Source organism: Salminus brasiliensis, chromosome 19 (genome assembly GCF_030463535.1).
Source record: "Salminus brasiliensis chromosome 19, fSalBra1.hap2, whole genome shotgun sequence".
In the NCBI taxonomy this organism is placed as follows: domain Eukaryota; kingdom Metazoa; phylum Chordata; class Actinopteri; order Characiformes; family Bryconidae; genus Salminus; species Salminus brasiliensis.
Genome location: NC_132896.1, coordinates 15,808,291 through 15,827,409, shown reverse-complemented (window position 1 = coordinate 15,827,409; position 19,119 = coordinate 15,808,291). Strand labels below are relative to the sequence as shown.

At 40.0% G+C, this 19,119-nt stretch overlaps 1 protein-coding gene across 1 annotated transcript; it reads right to left on the bottom strand.

Annotated features, from left to right (window-relative positions):
• Positions 1 to 111: 111 nt before the first annotated feature.
• On the bottom strand, positions 112 to 18,039 carry slc9a6a (solute carrier family 9 member A6a). The gene is made up of 16 exons (XM_072663209.1): positions 17,586 to 18,039; positions 16,551 to 16,750; positions 16,115 to 16,192; positions 15,803 to 15,879; positions 15,479 to 15,591; positions 13,402 to 13,507; positions 11,526 to 11,667; positions 9,892 to 9,997; positions 9,697 to 9,785; positions 9,248 to 9,361; positions 7,552 to 7,663; positions 6,514 to 6,667; positions 5,995 to 6,025; positions 5,814 to 5,896; positions 4,643 to 4,748; positions 112 to 3,648 (listed from the first exon to the last, which is right to left on the bottom strand). The coding sequence occupies exons 1-16, from the start codon at positions 17,878 to 17,880 to the stop codon at positions 3,376 to 3,378; spliced, it is 2,079 nt and encodes a 692-aa protein (XP_072519310.1). The 5' UTR covers positions 17,881 to 18,039; the 3' UTR covers positions 112 to 3,375.
• Between the last annotated feature and the right edge of the window lie 1,080 nt (positions 18,040 to 19,119).

Here is a 19,119-nt window from a genome sequence, read left to right as displayed (position 1 = left end):
GAAGTCATGTCTGAACTGGGGCCAGGTAGCTTCCCAGCTTTGTGTTGTGACCCTGAACGAAAATCAGTTGGGGCAAAAGCCTAATGACAAGAAGGCACATTTAATCGAAAGCACAGACATTCTGTTTATTGACCATTGCACGCACATGAACAGATGAGAATATTTACACAGATGTAAACAGTCAGTACCTGCAACACATAAAAACAGAGGCTGCACATAGTGTGTCTAGCGCTCGGCTACATATCAGTTAAGAACACCACGAACACGGCATCAGAGTGTCCATCCGCCACTTTCTGCTACTTTGGACAAGCCAAGGGTACCACACCATTAAGCTGGCACAGACATCACAGTGTGTGTCTGACCATGAACACTGAAGCCGGCTGCAAGTTATCCTGCACAAACAGTGGAAGAATAGTAGAGCTGGATGTAGATTTAACCAACTGTAAGACTGTCCATTACAACATCTGCTCAGGACATTCAGGTTCAAACCAGGGAGCAAAAAACAAACCAAAGGGGGGGGGGGGGGTGGACAAAACATAAACAGCAATTTTGTTAGTTAATATAGTGTCATCCATACACAGGAGTCATCTTTATCATAAAATACCAGTAAATGGTCATTTTGTGAGTCCACATTTTATTCAAAGGACCAAAAAGACAAAAGAATCTTAGCATTTTAGCATTTCACATTAATTCACAACTTAATTCATGGATGCATGGCTCATCAGAAGACTGTACTCAACACTGCACTCTATTTTGCCAACATTCTTGCTAATAGGTCATATGGACGTTGCTAGACTGTGGTCCTTGGTGTCAGGATAGCATGCACCGAGGGAGGTTCCCACTGGAACCTTAGTTCCTCCTCTTTTCCAGAGCAAATAAGTGGACATGGATCTCAACTCTACCGTAACAGCAGGTCTACTTTGTTCCTTCATCTGAAAATCGCCTACCATCAGACAATTAAAATTAATAAACAATAGTAGATATTTCCAAAAAAAAAAGGTACAACAACAAATGAACAAGGCAAGAACAAGCAAAAAAAAAAGTGCAAAACTGCAATCATACTCAGCTTCTTCGCCTCACAGCAATCCAAATATAAACACCCGCTTCCTGTGGGTCACGTTATCTATCAACAGGCATGCCAACAAGAAATCCCACAATGCCCCCTGTCTAAATGTCCTGCACAGCAGGAGACAACTCTGTGTGGGAGGCCTCGGATGTTCCTACCCTGGCGTTGTACTTTCTCTCCCCCTCCCTTTTTCCAATTCTCCTAATCTTACATCCCCTCGACCATTTGAAACGCTCCCGGCCTCCGTCCACAGCAACACTGTAATTAGGGCCGTGTCTCGTCTGCGTCTGCTGCTCTATTCAGCAGTCCTACTGTCCTATGGGTGCCAGCAGCTTCCATCCAAAAGCACTGGTCACCTTTCTACACAAATACACACTCACACTCACACACACACACATTCTACTCTACCCTGGCACCCCAACAGCAGAGTGCAAATGTTAGTTAAAAGAAGAAGAAGAAGAAAAAAAAAGTTTCCTACATGGTTTTGCTGTTGGTTCTTTTCAGGTCTCAGGGTAGTTTTAATAGACAGTGCATTCATTTCATTTACAGTTCACTATATTTAAATGTATATTTATATATTTATATTTATATAGGTGTAATTACATACAATTCCAACAAATTTAAAAAGGTCAGACACCCTTTTATATTTCTATATATTTTTAAACAGTCGTCAGGATTGTTGTTCTATCTAGTCACTGCACCACACCCTGATATCCCCTGCTGACAGGAAATGGTCAGTTTTCTTTCAGTTTTTTACCCCCCCCAACCAAAAGTACCAACATTAAAACGAACAATTCATATGTTCTCTCTCTCAGACCTTTCAGAACACACCTAAAACCAGACAATTAACCCCCATATTTAGACGTACATTGCATTTGCAATGCAGCGACATTTCACAAAATCCGACAACAGTTGTTATAAAAGCCATAGAAATTCCACAAAAAAGGGAGAATACACGGCTATGCATCTCCACACAGCACACATCATGCAAAAGTTGAACATAAAAAAAAATTCTTAAGAGATCAGGCAAACTGCTATTACCTTATTTTCCCTCCTCCTTTACACTGTTGTTGTATGCCTGCACTATGTGGTTTCTTACCACCGAAAAAAGCAATTTAAAGACATTTTATTGTTGTTTGGTTTATGTTATTAATAGAGACAATGAATTATGTTAGACATTCATAGTAAAGATGACCTTGAGTCATTGCATCGGTTTATGACTGCATGGAGAAATTAATAAGAAAAATTTGAGGCTGTCAGTTTTCTGTTTTTTTTTGTTTTTTTTTACATGTTAACGAACCAGGACAAATGGCCTCAGCTTTTGCCCTGTGACCCTCAATTACAGAACATCTCATTGCGAACAACAGCAATAAATATATAACAAGGTGTAAAACCCCCAAAAGAGTCACAGTCAAAGGTCAAAATGTGAGATCCAGGCCCTTCGATTACACAAGACTGACAGGCATTCCTCTGTAGCTAATTGTAAATTACGGCAAGTGCGCAACATCTCTCTTGTAGCCAATTGCAAGCCCCCAGCTCAAACACACAGGTAAGCTCAGTATCAAAATACAAGGCCTCCCCCTTGTGGACAGCAGACAGTGTTGTTTAACTTGGAGAGAAAATTGAAAACCACATTCAACAGGCACTTGATTGCAACGGCACAGCGAAACTCTGAGCCATCCAGTTAGCAACGCTTCTGTTTCGACTCTCATGCAGAGAGAAGGCAGTTTGAAAGTGTAAAAATCTCAAGAACTTTACCACCGACCCCACCCAGATCCTCTCTCCAGCGAGCTCTTACCCATCAACTGAAAGCACAAAGTCAACACACGCACGCCAGGCTGTGCCCAATTTTACACCTTGCTATACAGACAACGAGAAACTGCCGGTGTCACTTCTCACGGTAAGCTCGAAGACAGCGAGAAAGCAGAGCGGGGCAATAACGCCACAATGCCACAAGTCGCTGCAAGGTCTGCTTAACAGCCAAGCTGTGAAAATGACACGCAGAACAGTTCACGAAGAGGAAGATTGATGGCAAGAACTGACAGACACCACAAACACCTTTAGAGAACTAAAAGAAAAGTGACGAATGAGGTAGAAACACCAAACCAGTCACATCAGACAGCAGAGAGAGGAGGGTAGAGAGAGCGAGAGCGCGAGAGAGAGAGAGAGAAAGAGAGAGAGACAGAGATCATTCCAGATGGTGGTGGTGGTAGGGTATGGTGGAAAGAGGGACACATAAACAGGAATGCCTTAGACTCAGCTGTGTCACATGGTTTTGTTTCTGTTTTCTCATTTTTATGCCATGCAGTTCAAAGCTGCCGGTGGTGGTGGGGGTCCCGGGGGAGGGATGGCTCCGAGTCGTCCATGGGCAGAACCAGACGCGTGCCCCGAATCACCAGCTCATGGTCACCAAAGGCCAGCTCTCTGTCCAGAGACTCGTCCGAGTTGATTCCGCCCACTGGCTGACCGCTGGTGCGTACCCCTGTGGCGTCAGTGCTTACAGTAATGTCACCGTACGTCAGGCTGATGTCACTGTCGTTTAGGATGAGGTCTGAATCATCGTCTTTTAGCTGTTCCTCATTCTACGTTGAGAGAGGAAAGTACAATTAAGGGAAGGGAAAGCAGGTTTTATCTGGCAATTACACCGACAACCAACACAGCATTAAAAAAATAAGTATTTCGACCATTTCTCACAGAAATAACAAACAATGCATGTAAAAATGCTTTTGCTTTCAAAATTATTGTTTACCAATTAACATTTCACACATCCAATAAGAAATCAGTAATATATACATATATTTATTATTATTATTTATTTTATTTGTTATTTTTCTTTGTATTACAGGTTATTCTGCATACATTGCAGTAAAAGGAAGCATGTATCGCACAATGGTCAATAAGAAATGTTTGGTACAGTGACATTGCCACCTAGGGGTTCAGTAACCCCTTTGCAGCAGGGGTTGCTGCTTTGCTCAGCATCTCTCAACTACATCTAAGCACAGCACTAAGAACAGCTCTAAACCTCCTACATTTTGGAATCCCTTTACTGTATGTATTACGCATGATCAAGTTTTGTGCAGTCTTCGGGAATTAGTGCAAAACAGTAGCTGGTGGAAACACTGATTAACATGCATCATCTTCTTTTACCAGTTTGTTTGGGGGGAAAAAACTAATTTAATTAAATATAATACTAGAAGCATTTGTCCAAACCATGCCCATTATGTCTGACATCAAGCAAAGCCTTTCTCGGGACAAGACAAGTCTCACAGTATAAAATAACTAGGTCTAATGTACCTTGTATTACAAGGCTACAAGTATATCACATGGCTAAAAACAATAGTAGTAACTATGTCTGTACCTTTGGTGTGTATCCATATAAGATACATAAGCATTTGATTTGAAGCAAGTGTTTTATAATTTTGGCACAGTGCTAACCGGTGTGTATAAGCTCCCATTACTTATTTGCTCACATTTAGGATTCATTTAAAGTTGTGTAAACAATTTTCTACTGATCTGGCTAAAAAAAAGGATGGCTGTTCATGTGTGGTGTGCATCAGTGCTGGGTATGAAGCTGACCTCATAGGCCTGTGGGCTGGTGAGGCATCGGGCCAGAGGGCCACAGCAGGCTGGCAGTGTGGCAGTGAGTGGAGGCCCACTGTGAGTCAAGATGGGCTTCAGGTAACTATGGGACAGCAGGGTCAAGGCTTCTGTAACAGCATGAAACTTCAAAGTGACACTGAACATTGAATCTGCACCAAAACCTTGCTGAGAACAGTGCTGCTAGAACGTTAGTAAACCCCTTTTTGAAACATTTTTTCCATTTCTGCATACATTTGGCCTGGAATGTGATCAGTTCTTCATACCTAAAACTAGATAAAGATAAGCTAATATTAGCAAATGATGTACAAACATTATAATAATGTTTTTGCTTGCAAAATTATCCAACAAGAAATATCTTGGTCGGAAAATGTATGTGAACATATGGGAGTAAGAATTTTGGTTAATTAGCCAGGGCTAATTACAGTTAGGTTATTTAATCAAGAGGTGGTAATCAGTCGTGCATTTAGTAAATAAAGTTTGCTCAAAACTACATGGGTAAGCCAGTAGCCTTTTGGAAGAATGTTCTGTTGCCAGATGAATCCAGATGTTTGGTGGAAACTCTCCATTCAAACCTCAGAACCTCTGAGGGGGTGGCAGTGTTATGGTTTTGGGTTGCTTTGCTGCCTTGAGTCCAGGACAGCTTGTCAATAGTGACAAACCTATGAATTATGGTTTTTACCAGCAAATTTTAGATGGGAATGCCGGAGTATCTGTCAGCGTAACTATACGTGGGAAATGCAGCTAGACAACACATCTAAGCACGAAGTCTACCGAGACGTAGGTAGACCAGGAGAAATTCAACTGTTTAAATGTTGGAATGGCCAAGTCAAGGTCAAAACCTGTTGTGGATGGACCTATAAAAAGGTAGTTCATACAAGAAAGCCAACCAATATCACTGAGTTAAAAAGCAGCTGGGGTTGGAGGAATGGACTCCAAAAGAAGGAACTGGTCACCAGTTACCGTAAACATTTGGTAAAAGTTTTGCTGTGACCTCCTTACTGGTTCAGGCCCTGGAAGCAAGGGTTCACATAGTCTTTCTTTATATTGTTTTTTGATCCAATTTATTCAGAAATGCAGAAAACCCTAAAGCGTTAATCCAATAGACCTGTTCTGCATTTACTTACTACAGTCACAACATAAAGGATACTTGTGGTCAAAGTTGTACCAGATCCTAAATAACCAGGCGCTCTCCTGTTTGGTGCTTCTCCTTTCTGTTCCATCTAAGCAAATCTGCAAAAACATACCCAGAAATAGCATTAGGGTTGATATAAATAATGCAGTACATTCCAATTGTATTATTGTGCTCCTGCATTATTGAACACACTTACTGAACTGTCCGGGTCCGAGTCAACTCCAACACTGTCAGGACAAAAATCAAGATTACACATTAAGTTAAACGAAGACATACAGCACTACTACTAGAAACAGGATACCATCTCTGACTAGGACACAAACATCCTGCTTTCATTTTCGTCCTGTTACCTCCCTACATGTGCCGTTTAGAAGCTGCAGCTGTTAGGCAAGCCGCTTTGCATCTGAAAAGCCTAGTATGAATACGTATCACATCAGCCATCCAACAAAGGACTACAGCAGCTAGAAAACATAACCTGAATCAAAACAAGTCTTTCAACAGCATTCTAAAATGAAATAGAGAAACTGACAAAGAAGGATTATTGAGTTAGCCAGATAGTCCATAGAGAGTCCAAAATATTTCGGAATTTTCCTATTTCCTATCCAGTCTGTTTTTGTAGTTTTCCAGTTCAGTGAGAAATCCTGCTTTCTAAACTAGTCCCCAGAACAAACATAAGAAGTGAGAAATGTTCAGACTTTCAGCACTTCAGACTGACCGGATGCGCTGGCAAGAGAGCATCTGAGTGGTGCCACCTCCACAAACCCAGACGGTGAAGAAGACCACCAGAAGCGTGGTGGAAAACATCATCTGCCGTGCATATGTGGCCGTATCCCTGATTGAGAGGGCAAAAGTCATGGCCCCCCGGAGACCTAGGAGAAAAAGTAAGAAACAGAAACAAGTTGTCATGTACGAATTTGCATAATTTTATATATAAAATTGCATAAATTTGAATAATTTACATAACAAAGTTTATTGAATTATTTTTATACCCTCAACTAATCACCAAAATAATCTGTAGATTAATCAAATAATCCATAGCAGCAGTTCTACAGTGGAGCTGTATCGCAGAAAGAGAATTTCTGATTATAAATAACAGAGAAGTATATACTACCTCACTGGACTCTATTTATTGCACATTGCACAATTTGCACACTACCGTCATTATTTATTATTCTCTGTCTGTACTGTGTTGTGTTGTCTGTCCACACTTGTTTGTTTGTGTTGCACTTGTGTCTTGTATGCACTGTCTATGTTGCACCATGGTCCTGGAGGAACGTTGTTTCGTTTCACTGTGTACTCTGTATGTAGTTGAAATGACAATAAAACCCACTTGACTTGACTTGACTAGCCTATTACTTTTAGTTTTTTTTATTTTATTTAAAACTAAAAAAATCAAAGCAGACCTCCCTTCTCTAGTGTTATGTTAAAGCTTAACCCCCTATATAGTGAACTACATAAGTCATAAAACTACAATGTCTTCACGCAGATAGCACTAGATTTCAGATAGACTTCATATATTAATAAATGTAAATACTGTTCTGTCACAGATATATGATGTTGTATTTAGGAAGACTTGCGTTGACTTACAGTAGTGTGTAATTTGGGATGAAACCTGTGTTTTCATGTCTCTCTATATGCGATACAGTCGCCCCTTATGTGAAGGGCTAGCATGCTCGAAAACATTTTCAAAAACAGAGGAAGGGAAATCTTTTAATAATATCCTGATATGTGGGACCCCCTTCTATGGACAAACCTGCAAACATCATCATGTGCTGGAAGTTGGAGCTTATCTTGTTTCTGCGGCCCAAGTTGAGCAGGAAGGAGAGCGGGTAGATATTAGCCGCTCGCCCCAGAAAAATTGCCAGCTGGGAGAGGAAGTTGTCAAGGAGCCAGGTCAAAAAACATGAGTAACTCAGTACTGCCAATCTCCATACACCCATCTAGGAGCATGACTGTGCCCTTCCTGCTTTTTTAGGGGAAATGAGATCCCTTGTTGTTAGAGAAGGCATGACCATTTGGCTTGGGTTCTCCAGAGACTCACACAAAACAGTGCCATTGCAGATCGTGCTCTCAGCAGTGGTCACCAGTCCCTTTTTCTTTGGAATAAGCTACAGTGGTGTGGAAAATGTGTTTACCCCCTTTTGATTTCCTTTTTTCCCCCCTATGTGTCACACATATTTGTTTCAGATCCAAAATCTAATGAAAGACAATTTGTGTAAATAGAAAATAAACAGTTAAATAAATAAATAAACTTTTCCTTTATTTAAGGAAAGAAGTTAGCCAGTACCCACTATCCCTGTGCAAGTTACTCGATCAACCAACTGATGAAAATAACATGATAATGGGATCAGTTATCCTAGGCACACCCAGGCTTGATTACAACCAGCCATGTTGAATCTTAACATAACTTAAATAGAAGCAGACTAAAAGGTCTAAACAAGCAACACACCGAAAAATATGAAAGATATTAATCTGGAATAGATTACAAAGACATCCTAGAACATGCACATTTTAGTCTGGCTGAATCGGACCCTGATTAATGTTCACCCTTGGTGCAATTTGTTTGGGCAGGTGTGAACACAGTAATCACACTCAAATACAGACCAAACTTTTGGGAAGAGGTGGTCTTAGTCTGACCCAACTATCAGGTTTGAGCTAAACGGCTTCCGTAGCCAGGCGTTATCCTGGTATATTGTCCAAATAATAACTACAGCTGTGAACAAAGGCCATCCCTGCCATTTCTCCATGTTAAACTGAACAGAAATAGGCATTAGTTCAAGGCAACAGGACCTGCTTCCTGTATTTACTTTCTCACTTCTGCCTCAAACAATACGAACATCATGGCAGTAAAGCAGTTTGATGGGGCGGCGATGCTGTACTATTTCAAAGACGGGGCAACAAAAAAAGGAAAACTGTCCATTCAACAGTCTGTGATATGCAGCACAAGTTCAGTTGGGATATGCAGCAAGACAATGATCCATATCACAAGAACAATTCCACCTCTGAATTGCTTAAAGGAGGCAAAACAAGATTTGGGAGTGTTGTAGTTTAAAGTTCTGACTTGATCCTTACTGAGATCCTGTGGCAGGACATTAAATGGGCAGCTTACATTTGAAAAACATTTAGCGTGACTGAAAGACTTTGCAATTCTGCAAAAAAAGACAGGCTAAAATCCACCTATGTGAAAGGTTACAGGAACTGTTATTAAGTTGAGAGTGTTCGTCAGGTCTTATATTTTGTGTAAGGATCTGAAACTATTTAGCAGACAAATATTCAAACTGGAGTAAATTCAGGGGGCAAATACTTTTTTTCAAGCACTAAAAACACAAAGCAAGCCAAGACACCATCTTACTCTTAGACTAGACTTTTTTTTTTTTTTAACTTATCACCAATGCAATGACACCATCTTACTCCCTTTGCCACTGCAAGTAACAACATGTTTAGGATACAAATGCTCCCACTATGAAGATGGGGTTGAAGACGTGGTTCTGGAAAGTGAATAAGGTGAGCCCCATGTAGGAAAAGATGAAGTTCTCAGCCAGGAAATTCAGCAGCTCAAATAACTTTGAGAGAGAGACAGAGAGACAGAGAGACAGAAAATTTGTGAAAGAGTATTGTGAAAAATACAGATCTGGTCTACTAAATCAATAATATCTGTAAAATCTTATCTCAGTGTTACGTTTAAATCTTATATTAGTGCTACATTCCCAGACTAAACCTAAACAAACTGATGATACCGCGTCACTTTATCGCTGCAATTTTCTCAAAATCTATGCTTAATCCATGTAAAAGAAACCAGTCCACAGGATATTTGGAGGAGCAAAATATATTTTACAATATGAGAACGGTCTGAATTCTGAATCTACTCATCCTAACTAGAGAGAGAAGAAAGCCTTACCTGCTTGGTCCGATCCTGTGACTCAGGGGAGAGGTTGTTAAATGTGTAATGGGCCTGAGTGATGCCACAGAAAAGCACTGCTACCACACCTGAGAATGCAACACACACTCAAAGCCTGCACTAGCGATCAGGACAAGGACACAAATCAACCATAGGGAAAGTCCTAGAGAAGCACTGTTGAGCCTTAAATGTTACCTGTGAAGCCGCAGGCCTCAGCAAGCAGGAAGGTGCTCCATGACATAAGGAAGAAGAGTGCTGTCTCCAGCAGCTGGAAGTCCCGCAGTTTGGTAAACTTGGTGACGTAAGGAGGAGTTAAGGAGACTTGCTAGCTGGCGTACATGAAACAGATAGACACTATAGCATATAGAATTCTGTGGAAAAGTCTTAAGCCACCAGAGAAATGATATTTAAAGCTGTTGATGTAGGTGATAACTGTTCAGTCCAGGCAGAAACAGCACTTTTCAGCACAAATGGGCAGAGCTAAAGGACTGTTGACTAAAAAGGAGGCTATATGTAAACCAGTTGATTAATATGACCATGATTTCAACACATATGGTCCGTGACATATGGATAGTGAATGGTTAGTCCGAAAGCTTTTACATCACACTTTCTTTATTTAGAAAGTGTGGAAAATGAGTTTTTCCTAAGAGACAGGCGCTTTAAAGCAGTATTATGCAAGAACTGCTATTTTTTGCTCCTGGAGCATGCTCCCACATACATTTTATTTTGACAAAATTGTAAATAATAGTTTTCATATTAAGCTCAAACCCGGTTTAAACAACAACTTCAGTGTAACAGTCAGCAGTGCAGTGGGGTACTTATATATCTTATCAAAGTCAATGTGACCCATTATATTTATGCCAATCCCAACACAAAAAAATGTGCTTAACATAATGGCAGAATAATCAGATATGGTTTATATCTAGTCATTCCCAAAGTGTACAAATGCGCACACTGGCACCATCAATCAATATAAAAGCCTACGTATTCACTGGAGATGACTGAAATCACTGAAGAGGCAGCAGGCAGAAAAATATATTGATTTAATAAAAAGTACTTTAAGAGGCTACAAGAACAATGGGTTTTACTAAAGGCTGATAAAGACGGATTTATACCTACAGCGGATGCAAGGGCAAAGTGAGCGGAACTGCTGACGAAACGACCATGCATGAGGGCATGTACACCACTCAAAAACTGTCCACATGGTTTCTGTTCAGGTGCTCGTGCATCGGGCGAGTGCTGCTGTGGTATGCCATGTAAACTTTGGCCAGTGTACAAACCACCTTTTTGTTTTGTGCCGATTTCCGGTTCTCTCATACCTCCAACGCTTTGGGTATTTAAAAACTTTTCTTTGCAACAGAGTCGGACTTTGCTACAGCCCCAATTGTAGCTTTGAATGGAGCAGACTGAAGCCAAAAACGACTGACCTCCTTTAGCAGTTCCTTAGTGGTAATAAGTAAACCATTTGTTATTTGAAGTGAAGTGTTTTACAGACCTAAAAAGCTAAAGAAAAAAAAAAAAATAATAAAAATATTAATAAAAAATGTTGGCTATAAATATTGAAGACGAGGGCTGCAGCCCTTATTATTTTAAGGCAAGACAGATACATAACATTTTTTACATTATATTTTTTGGTGTGCTGGTGGTGGAAAAAAAAACATGCAATAATTTAATGACACAGAGAAAATTAATCAGAAATGTCATAATGGTTACAATATCTTAATATCATAATGGTTTATCTGAAAGACCAAAGACTTTTGCACAGTATTGTACATGACCTTATTATAGACTATAAAACTTTACCAAGATTCAAATCCAGTGAAGGATATCAAGGCCGTCACCACTCCTGTTGCCACTCCAAGAGAAAAAGAACCACTGAAGACACCCAGAAAGATGCCAAAAGACTTCAGCAGGGCCATGGCTTCAAATGTATGACTGTTGTCTCCCTCAGGCTGATATGCAACAATGGACCTGATAACAGAATACAGTGGTGAAAATAACACACACACACACATTTTCTCTTTTTTAGTGTAAGCAAATAGTACACTTCCAAAACTAGAGGGTCCTAAAAGGAGCAGGAACATTGCAAGTAAATTGAACCCAACACAAATAGTTCTAATATTGTGTTGTCTCACTGGAAAGCACAAGTGTCTAGGAAAATAAAAGGAGGAGGGGGCAGAGAACGCCATGCCCTGGTGTCCTAACACAACAACCCAAACAGGTTCTCTTTTCTCATAAACCAGGGCATGTGTTTTTCATGATGCAAAATTGCACTTCATCTTAACTCCAATCAGGCAAATCAGTGGCCTGTCAGTGTCTATTGCACCCTGGAATTCAAATGATTAAATGCTGGATGTAGGGCCTAGTAGAAGCACAGTCACAACTGTGGAGAGTCAATGGTCTATATATGGATTTCGGTTTAATCCTTGGTTATTCATTGTTAATAAGAACAGTGTAGCACAAAAGAGTTTAATTAAGTTATGTATTTTGTATAGAATTCATTCAGTAGACTTTCGTAAAGGAGCACTCCAGCTCAAAAATCGAACATATTCATATTAAACATGCTTACTCTCATCCTTCAGCGGTGCCATAATAGTCTCTATTAACAGATATATTGGGTTAAAAAACAGGAAAATCCCATGTCAGTGATGTTTCTTGGAGGTGGGAGAAAAACCTATACTGGAATGCCCCTATAATGATCCTCTTATAGACTTTGCCATTGTTTCACCTGTTTCACAATGGCAAAGTTCTTATTTAAGCAATACAAACAAGGGCATGAGAGCAGCAGATAGGGGGTTCCTGGAGTAAGGAGTAATTCTACAGAAGCACTTCTGAGGGTCAAACTTCAACCAAAACACACACCCATCACCCAGCCAGCAAATGCCTACAGTTCGGCCCCAATATCCCACCAATTACAAGTTTATAAAATCCAATTCTGGATCCGGAGGCCTGGTGTCCAGCACAGTTGGGTGAAATCAAATGTACTGATAACCACATTTAGATCAGTGTAAAACTGAAAAGCTTCTTTAAAATAAAAATGAACCCTTTTAACCTATTTTATGGGTTTTGGGTATGAGATTTAAAATGCAGTCACATCACATAGTGGAAAAGAGAATCTGAGGCCCAACTGTAAGACATTCACTCTGCATACTCTGGCTCTTTCACCAGCCAATGCAAACACACAAAACAACTCTGATCTTCAGAATCAAAGCTACTTGTGTAGCACACCCATTGAGGGGCGGTCTTTGCGTCTGGTTCCCGCCCTTTACGCACTGAGCCACACCTCCATGGCTATGCTGGCCCACCCCACTGTGCCTCCCGTGATAAGGGAGAATTCTGGAGATGATGACACGGGTTCAACAGGACAAGAACCAAATGTTAGGCACATTCCACACAGCAGTCGTTCTTTGATTAGTAACAAGTCATAGAGCATTAAGCGAAACATTCTGTGCTAATGTGGACGACTGGAACAAGTGAATGACTCAGAGACTGATTTAGATTAACTGATTTACTACAGTCTGACCTCTACTGCTAAAGCTTGATACACATGCCTTTAGTTCTAAAAACGTTCTGAACTGGCCTCTAAGAGAAATCCACAAAAAAAAGAAAAAAAAACCGCAAGTCATAGTGAATCTGTAGTTGTAATTTGATAGGGTTTTATATAGCTGTGCATAAACATGAACTACTGCAGGAAGAAATACTTACGAGGACAACACCACTGCAACGGCATCGTTCAGAACGCTTTCTCCAAACAGTAGAGCATAAAGGTCAAAATCAACCTGCAACTCATTGAAGATGGCCAGGACCGTCACTAGGAAACAAGGTTCAGAGCACAAGCGTCAGTTTTAATGTTCAGATTTAGAATCACTACTGTCTGAACGTAAGGACATGCCATTGCGATCCAGGCATGCTTTAAAGAATTGGGAAGCAGCTATTTTAGGCTCAATGCAGGGTTGTTTATTTTTTTACCACTTTGCTGCCTTTTGCTTTGAAACTAAACTACCCCAGAACAGAACTTGCCTTTTCTGGTTTTACACAAGCACTGAACAGCATGTTCAAAACAGAGAGAGCAGCAGGCTGACGTGCGCTTGTTGAAGATAAAGGATATGACGAATTCAGCTAGGTTGTTTAAATAAGCTGTGTTGATAATTATAATAAGTAGAGGTGTAACTGTACATAGATTTGCATCGACCAGTCACTGTACGGGGGTCACAGTTCAGTTCACGCAGTCGCACGGAGAATACACAGTAAGCGTCATTAGGGGAAATTGGGCATCATTTCACAAGCGCTGCTGCTACCTGAAAACCTTAAGCTGTAATCCTGCATTTGCATGGTATTGTCAGAACTACAGTCGTTTAAGAGGATCACTGTAGTAACTGTAGTCTTGTTTGCCCCTGCAACCTCCCCCACTCTCTCTCCTCCTTCTCCTCCTCCTTCTCCTCGGTCTCTGTAGAGAGAGTGATGCTCACTGTTCTCACCTTTGGGTTTGACACAACTGAAAATAAAAAAGTATTTCACTGATATTCTGGCTTTCACCAACTTATGAAGTCATGGAGGATTGGATAAGGACGAGGTGTCTGCGTTGTAGGGGGTGTGGAAACACAATGAACACACGCCTTGTGAGTCTAGGTTGTTCCTAAGGTTTCTTTCACCAGCTTAAGGGTAGTTTTTTTTCCCCTCACCTTTGGCTTGCATGTTAATGCTGATCTTTTGTCTTAATACTGGATTTCTGTAAGGCTGGTTTGCAGCAACATGTAAAAACATGTAAAAAACCTTTATACGATTATATTTGATTTTGAACATGTTAACATTTACAATTTACTGCCTAATTACCACACTACAAGCTGTAATAACTACCTTGGGTAGTTATAATTACTACCCGATGTAATTATAATTTACTAATAATTATAAGTTACTAATTTAACAGTGAAAAAAACAACAACATAAGACTAACCCTAAGATTTTTTTTTATTAATTAATTTGAACAGACAGTAGAGCAAGATCCATCTAGTGCTGGACTATACAGCACTAGATGGATCTTGCTCTACTGTCTGTTCAAATTAAATAATAAAAAAAAAACCTTAGGGTTAGTCTTATGTTGTTGTTTTTTTCACTGTACCAGACTCGTACCCAACCACAAAGTCCAAACCACAGTGCAAACTGAACCATGACTTGTGTACCATTACACCCCTTACTATAAGCTTTTTAACTGCCTGGTGTATAGATGGGCTAGCTGTCTTCACCTCAGACAAAGCAAAACACACCAGCTAGCTAACAGGTAAGACAGTTCTCCAACTACACATCACAAATTCCAGATGAATAGGACATGTTGAAAATGATCATTAACTAGAGAGTACTATGCAAGAAACAAGAGTAAATTGTTGTATTAAAAATGGCAACTAAAAACTTAAGAATTCATGATAATGAATAAAACCAAATTAAAAAACAGCATTAATTGCCCAAATATTTCCTACAATATTTGGCTGTATTATCTATAAAAAGAATTTGAAATTAAGATTGCTAATGGTTGATACTCAACAATTAGAAACAATAATCAGATCAGGGGGCAAAAACAACTGAATCAGGACATCCCTACCTAAAACACTTGTTTTTATGTAGCACAGCTATTCCTAAAAAAAAGCAGCTGCAAATTGTGAAAAGGTTGAATTTCACTCTACAACAGGTCTCTAGCTATTTCGTATAATGTCTATATAATTGTCTACATAAACACATGGTCAATGTTCTGTTTAGCAAACTGGAAGGTTTTAACACTAAGACACACCTGGGTCAGTGGCTGACACGATGGCACCAAAGAACAGGCAGTCAGTGAAAAAGAAGTCCCCACCCAACTGGCCAATCTGCTTCATCAGCATTACACAGCCATACATCAGTGACCTTTAAAGGCAAAAATCATTTATCGCATCATGCATAGATATGAGAGAGTATTTGGACAGCAGTTTGTAAGAATATGTAATATATATATCATTAAAAATGTAAAAAAAAAATATATCATGATATAACATTTTACCATATCGTTCAGCCCTAATTTGACATGAGTTGCCGTCAGAGGATTTGACAGAAGATGCCATTCTAGAAGGGCACTTACCCAATGATGAAGCAGGACAACACTGTTCCAACAAAGGCATAAGCCAGAATGGAGCCCATGTTCCTGAAAAAATGTCTCTGAAATGAAATGAAAATACAATATTAATTAACAGACTTGTAACTACTGTCAATTTCAAAAAGAAATGTCAAATTCCTGGCTAGTCTTTAATCATTAAATCAAGATTAAATCTTGGATTTTATCCTTCAGCCACTTGAAATGTGATGCACTCACTTCATGCCAAGATCTCTTAAAATCTAATAAAGTTAGCTATAGTTTAAGCTGTCCTAGTCTTAACAGAGAAATTGTTCATACCCGCTTGAGACTGTACCCAGCATGAAATATGATTGGAGGCAGAAGAATATTGAAGAACACTTCAGGGTCAAAAGTTACCTGAAACAGCAGGAGATAAGACACACTGATAAGCCTGTACTACAATAAGTTCAGTGTAAACACATTACTTCAACTACTTACTACACATGTGACGCATTACCTCAGCTCTGACATGTGACAGACCAGCAATCAGTGTTTGTGACTTTGCAATGAAATCAAACTAACAGCATTAAACGTCAACATGAAACTATGAATGCATCAGAAGGACGCAAAACCAAAAATCACACACATAATCATGCATACGGTCAGAAATACACATGTAGTCTCATATGATTCACTAAAACTGAAATGTGAATGTACGAAGCGACACAGTGAAGAGGACTCACTTTCGTTGAGCTCACACAAGCAATGGTTTTACCTTACGAAGCATCTCGTTGTCCTGAACATCACTGACTTCATTGGCGCTGATCTCGCCCTTCAAGGTATACTCATAGAACTTGCCACTGACGTTGACCAGCAGCGTGGCAGGACTGGAATTGACATGACAACTCAGTGTAACGTTGTTGATGTCTCGAGGTACATGGATTCCATAGCGCAGCACAACCCCAACAAGCAATCCTAGTGACAGAGAACAAATAAGTCAACAATAAAAGTTTTATTCATTTATTTATTGAATGTGTTACATTATGAGCAGGATTTCTCAGATGGCGAGATAACTTAAGCCCAAAGGTGAGGACTGTCCAACAGGAATGGCCCTCATTTCTTCTCCTTTTGGACCAGCTTGAACTCTAGGCCCAAGTTATCTGGCTATCTGGCCAACAGTGTGAAATACTGCTGTGATAACCCCATGCCAGGGGACAGACAATGGCAAGCAATATTACTACAATGTGACATTGTACAGATTTGCCTAAAGCTGTTAAATCATGAAGTAAGAGCAAGGCCATAATAATATCCGTACATATTTTCCATACATATCACATTTTTAGATGCACTTCTGTGTTGTTGTTATAAAGCCATGCTACTGCTAGTACTGCAAGAGGCTTCGTGCAATAATTAGCCACGTTAGCTACTGATTGTCCCATATGTTTCATAACAGCTATAAAGGCCCAGCACGATATTATAGCTTCTATGGTCTTACTGTAAAACAGAGGAAGATGATAGACTAAGTTAAACCTGCGCTTCCGTTAGCTGATCCTAGCAGTAGCGAACCAAGCAGGCGGATTATCCCCTGAAAAAAGCACAGCTAGCCAGCTACAATTCAAGGGACTCATGATAATGTAGTCGTGTCGACCCCCTTCCTTGACACCCTAATAAGATCTGATGCGTCTACAGCAAGTGTAGCTCAGCTAGATCTTCAGCTAGCGCCAAAATGATGAATGTAAACATCTCCCGGTCTAATCAATGACATGATGATGCTGCTGCTGCTGCTGCTGCCGCCGCCGCTCGCGCTCACCGTATATCATCGCCAGGCCCGTCTCGTGTAAAAACCTGAAGCGACGATGTTTGAACAGCCATATGGTTAAGATGGTAAGAGTGAGGAGCAAAATGAAGATAAGTAAGTCGGCGCTGTCTTGTCGGTGGCTTTCCTCAGCCTTCTTCTCAGTCACGATGTTCTCCATCGCGCTGTCTTCAGCTCCGCAGACGCAGAAGAGGACGGACAGGCTGGCTAAAAGGCACAGGAGCAGCTTTCCCCGAGCCCCCTTCGCAGTGTTGAATTTCCTCGCCGAGCCCATGTTGGCATTTCTCATAGGTTTACCAGTCTTTAAATGTCACAGGTTTAATGGCTGTTCAGAAAACCATGCTAAATCCAGTAGGTGAATTTCAGGTCCTGCTGAGAAAAGACTGGGGATTGTTCCTGATTCCGAGCCGCTCCGCCCCCTCGTTCTGCGTCACCGCGCCGGAGAAGACTTTCATGTTCGTTCACGTTACTGCGGCGCAAGCGATGCGCATATCTCACTGCGTTGAATTGAATGGGTCCACGTATCGCCGCTTTCACACAAATATAACTTACTAATCATTTAAACCTGGCAATTGTTCTTTATTTTGTGTCACATATTTACGATTAATTGTACAACGGAAATGCTCTAAAATTACATCGATTTTTTTTACATTGACTTCCATTGAAAGTTTAGGACGTTTATTGCTTCTCCTGTTAGAGAGTTTTTGCGGGACAATTTTCTTGTATTTTATCACTTATCAACATAAAAATGTTCAACTTTCTTTGTCTCATAGAAAAAACATTGTCTTAAAGACTGATACAGTATATGTAGCTAAAGGACCTTTATACGTGATATTTGTATTTCAGCTTTTCTGATTGGCTGAAATGCCACTTACGTCATTGCTGAAGGGCTGATTACACGTGAACGCTTTTTTGTGACCACAAATAATTGCTTAATTGCTTAAAAAGGCAAATACTAATATTTGCAAAAATAAATATTTAAATTAAATTAAATATTTTATTAAAACTGGTTTGCAGCCTTGCAGTGAGATTCGAGAGGAGTTCGTTACATGAAGTCTAGCTTAGATGCACTTATATGATGTGTGTGATAATCACACATTTTATATTTTAAAATATTTTTTTGCAATGGGATTTGAATAAATTGGAAGATGGTGAACGTTTCAGATAAACAGAAGCAATTACTTGTGTTTTATCCTTGTGTGTGTTTAATGTACATATCCGTGTATTTTACGGAATATAAAAAATAAACTAATTTCAGCTGCATAGTTTTCAGAACAACTGTTTAGCTCAATATTTTATATTCACTGAGAATGTGACAGTCTTTTTATGATTGATTTATTAGTTATTTATTGTATCATGATCATTACTATATGAGCTGTAGGACTTTTTACCCTAAGTAGAAGAGTAATATGTATATATCCGGCTCGAAGGACAGCTTATTTATGGGGCAGTAGTGTCTCAGCGGTTAGAGCGCCGGGCTATCGATAACAGGGTTGTAGGTTTGATTCCCAGGCTCAGCAAGCTGCCA

Excerpts from the sequence above, each read along its gene's own strand:
- slc9a6a (XM_072663209.1), bottom strand. The coding sequence starts at position 17,880 with ATGAGAAATGCCAACATGGGCTCGGCGAGGAAATTCAACACTGCGAAG. Across the intron at positions 16,193-16,550 it reads ACAACGAGATGCTTCGTAAG|GTAACTTTTGACCCTGAAGT; the intron begins GTAAAACCATTG and ends CTGCTGTTTCAG. Across the intron at positions 4,749-5,813 it reads TGGTACAACTTTGACCACAA|TTACCTGAAGCCCATCTTGA; the intron begins GTATCCTTTATG and ends GCTGTCCCATAG.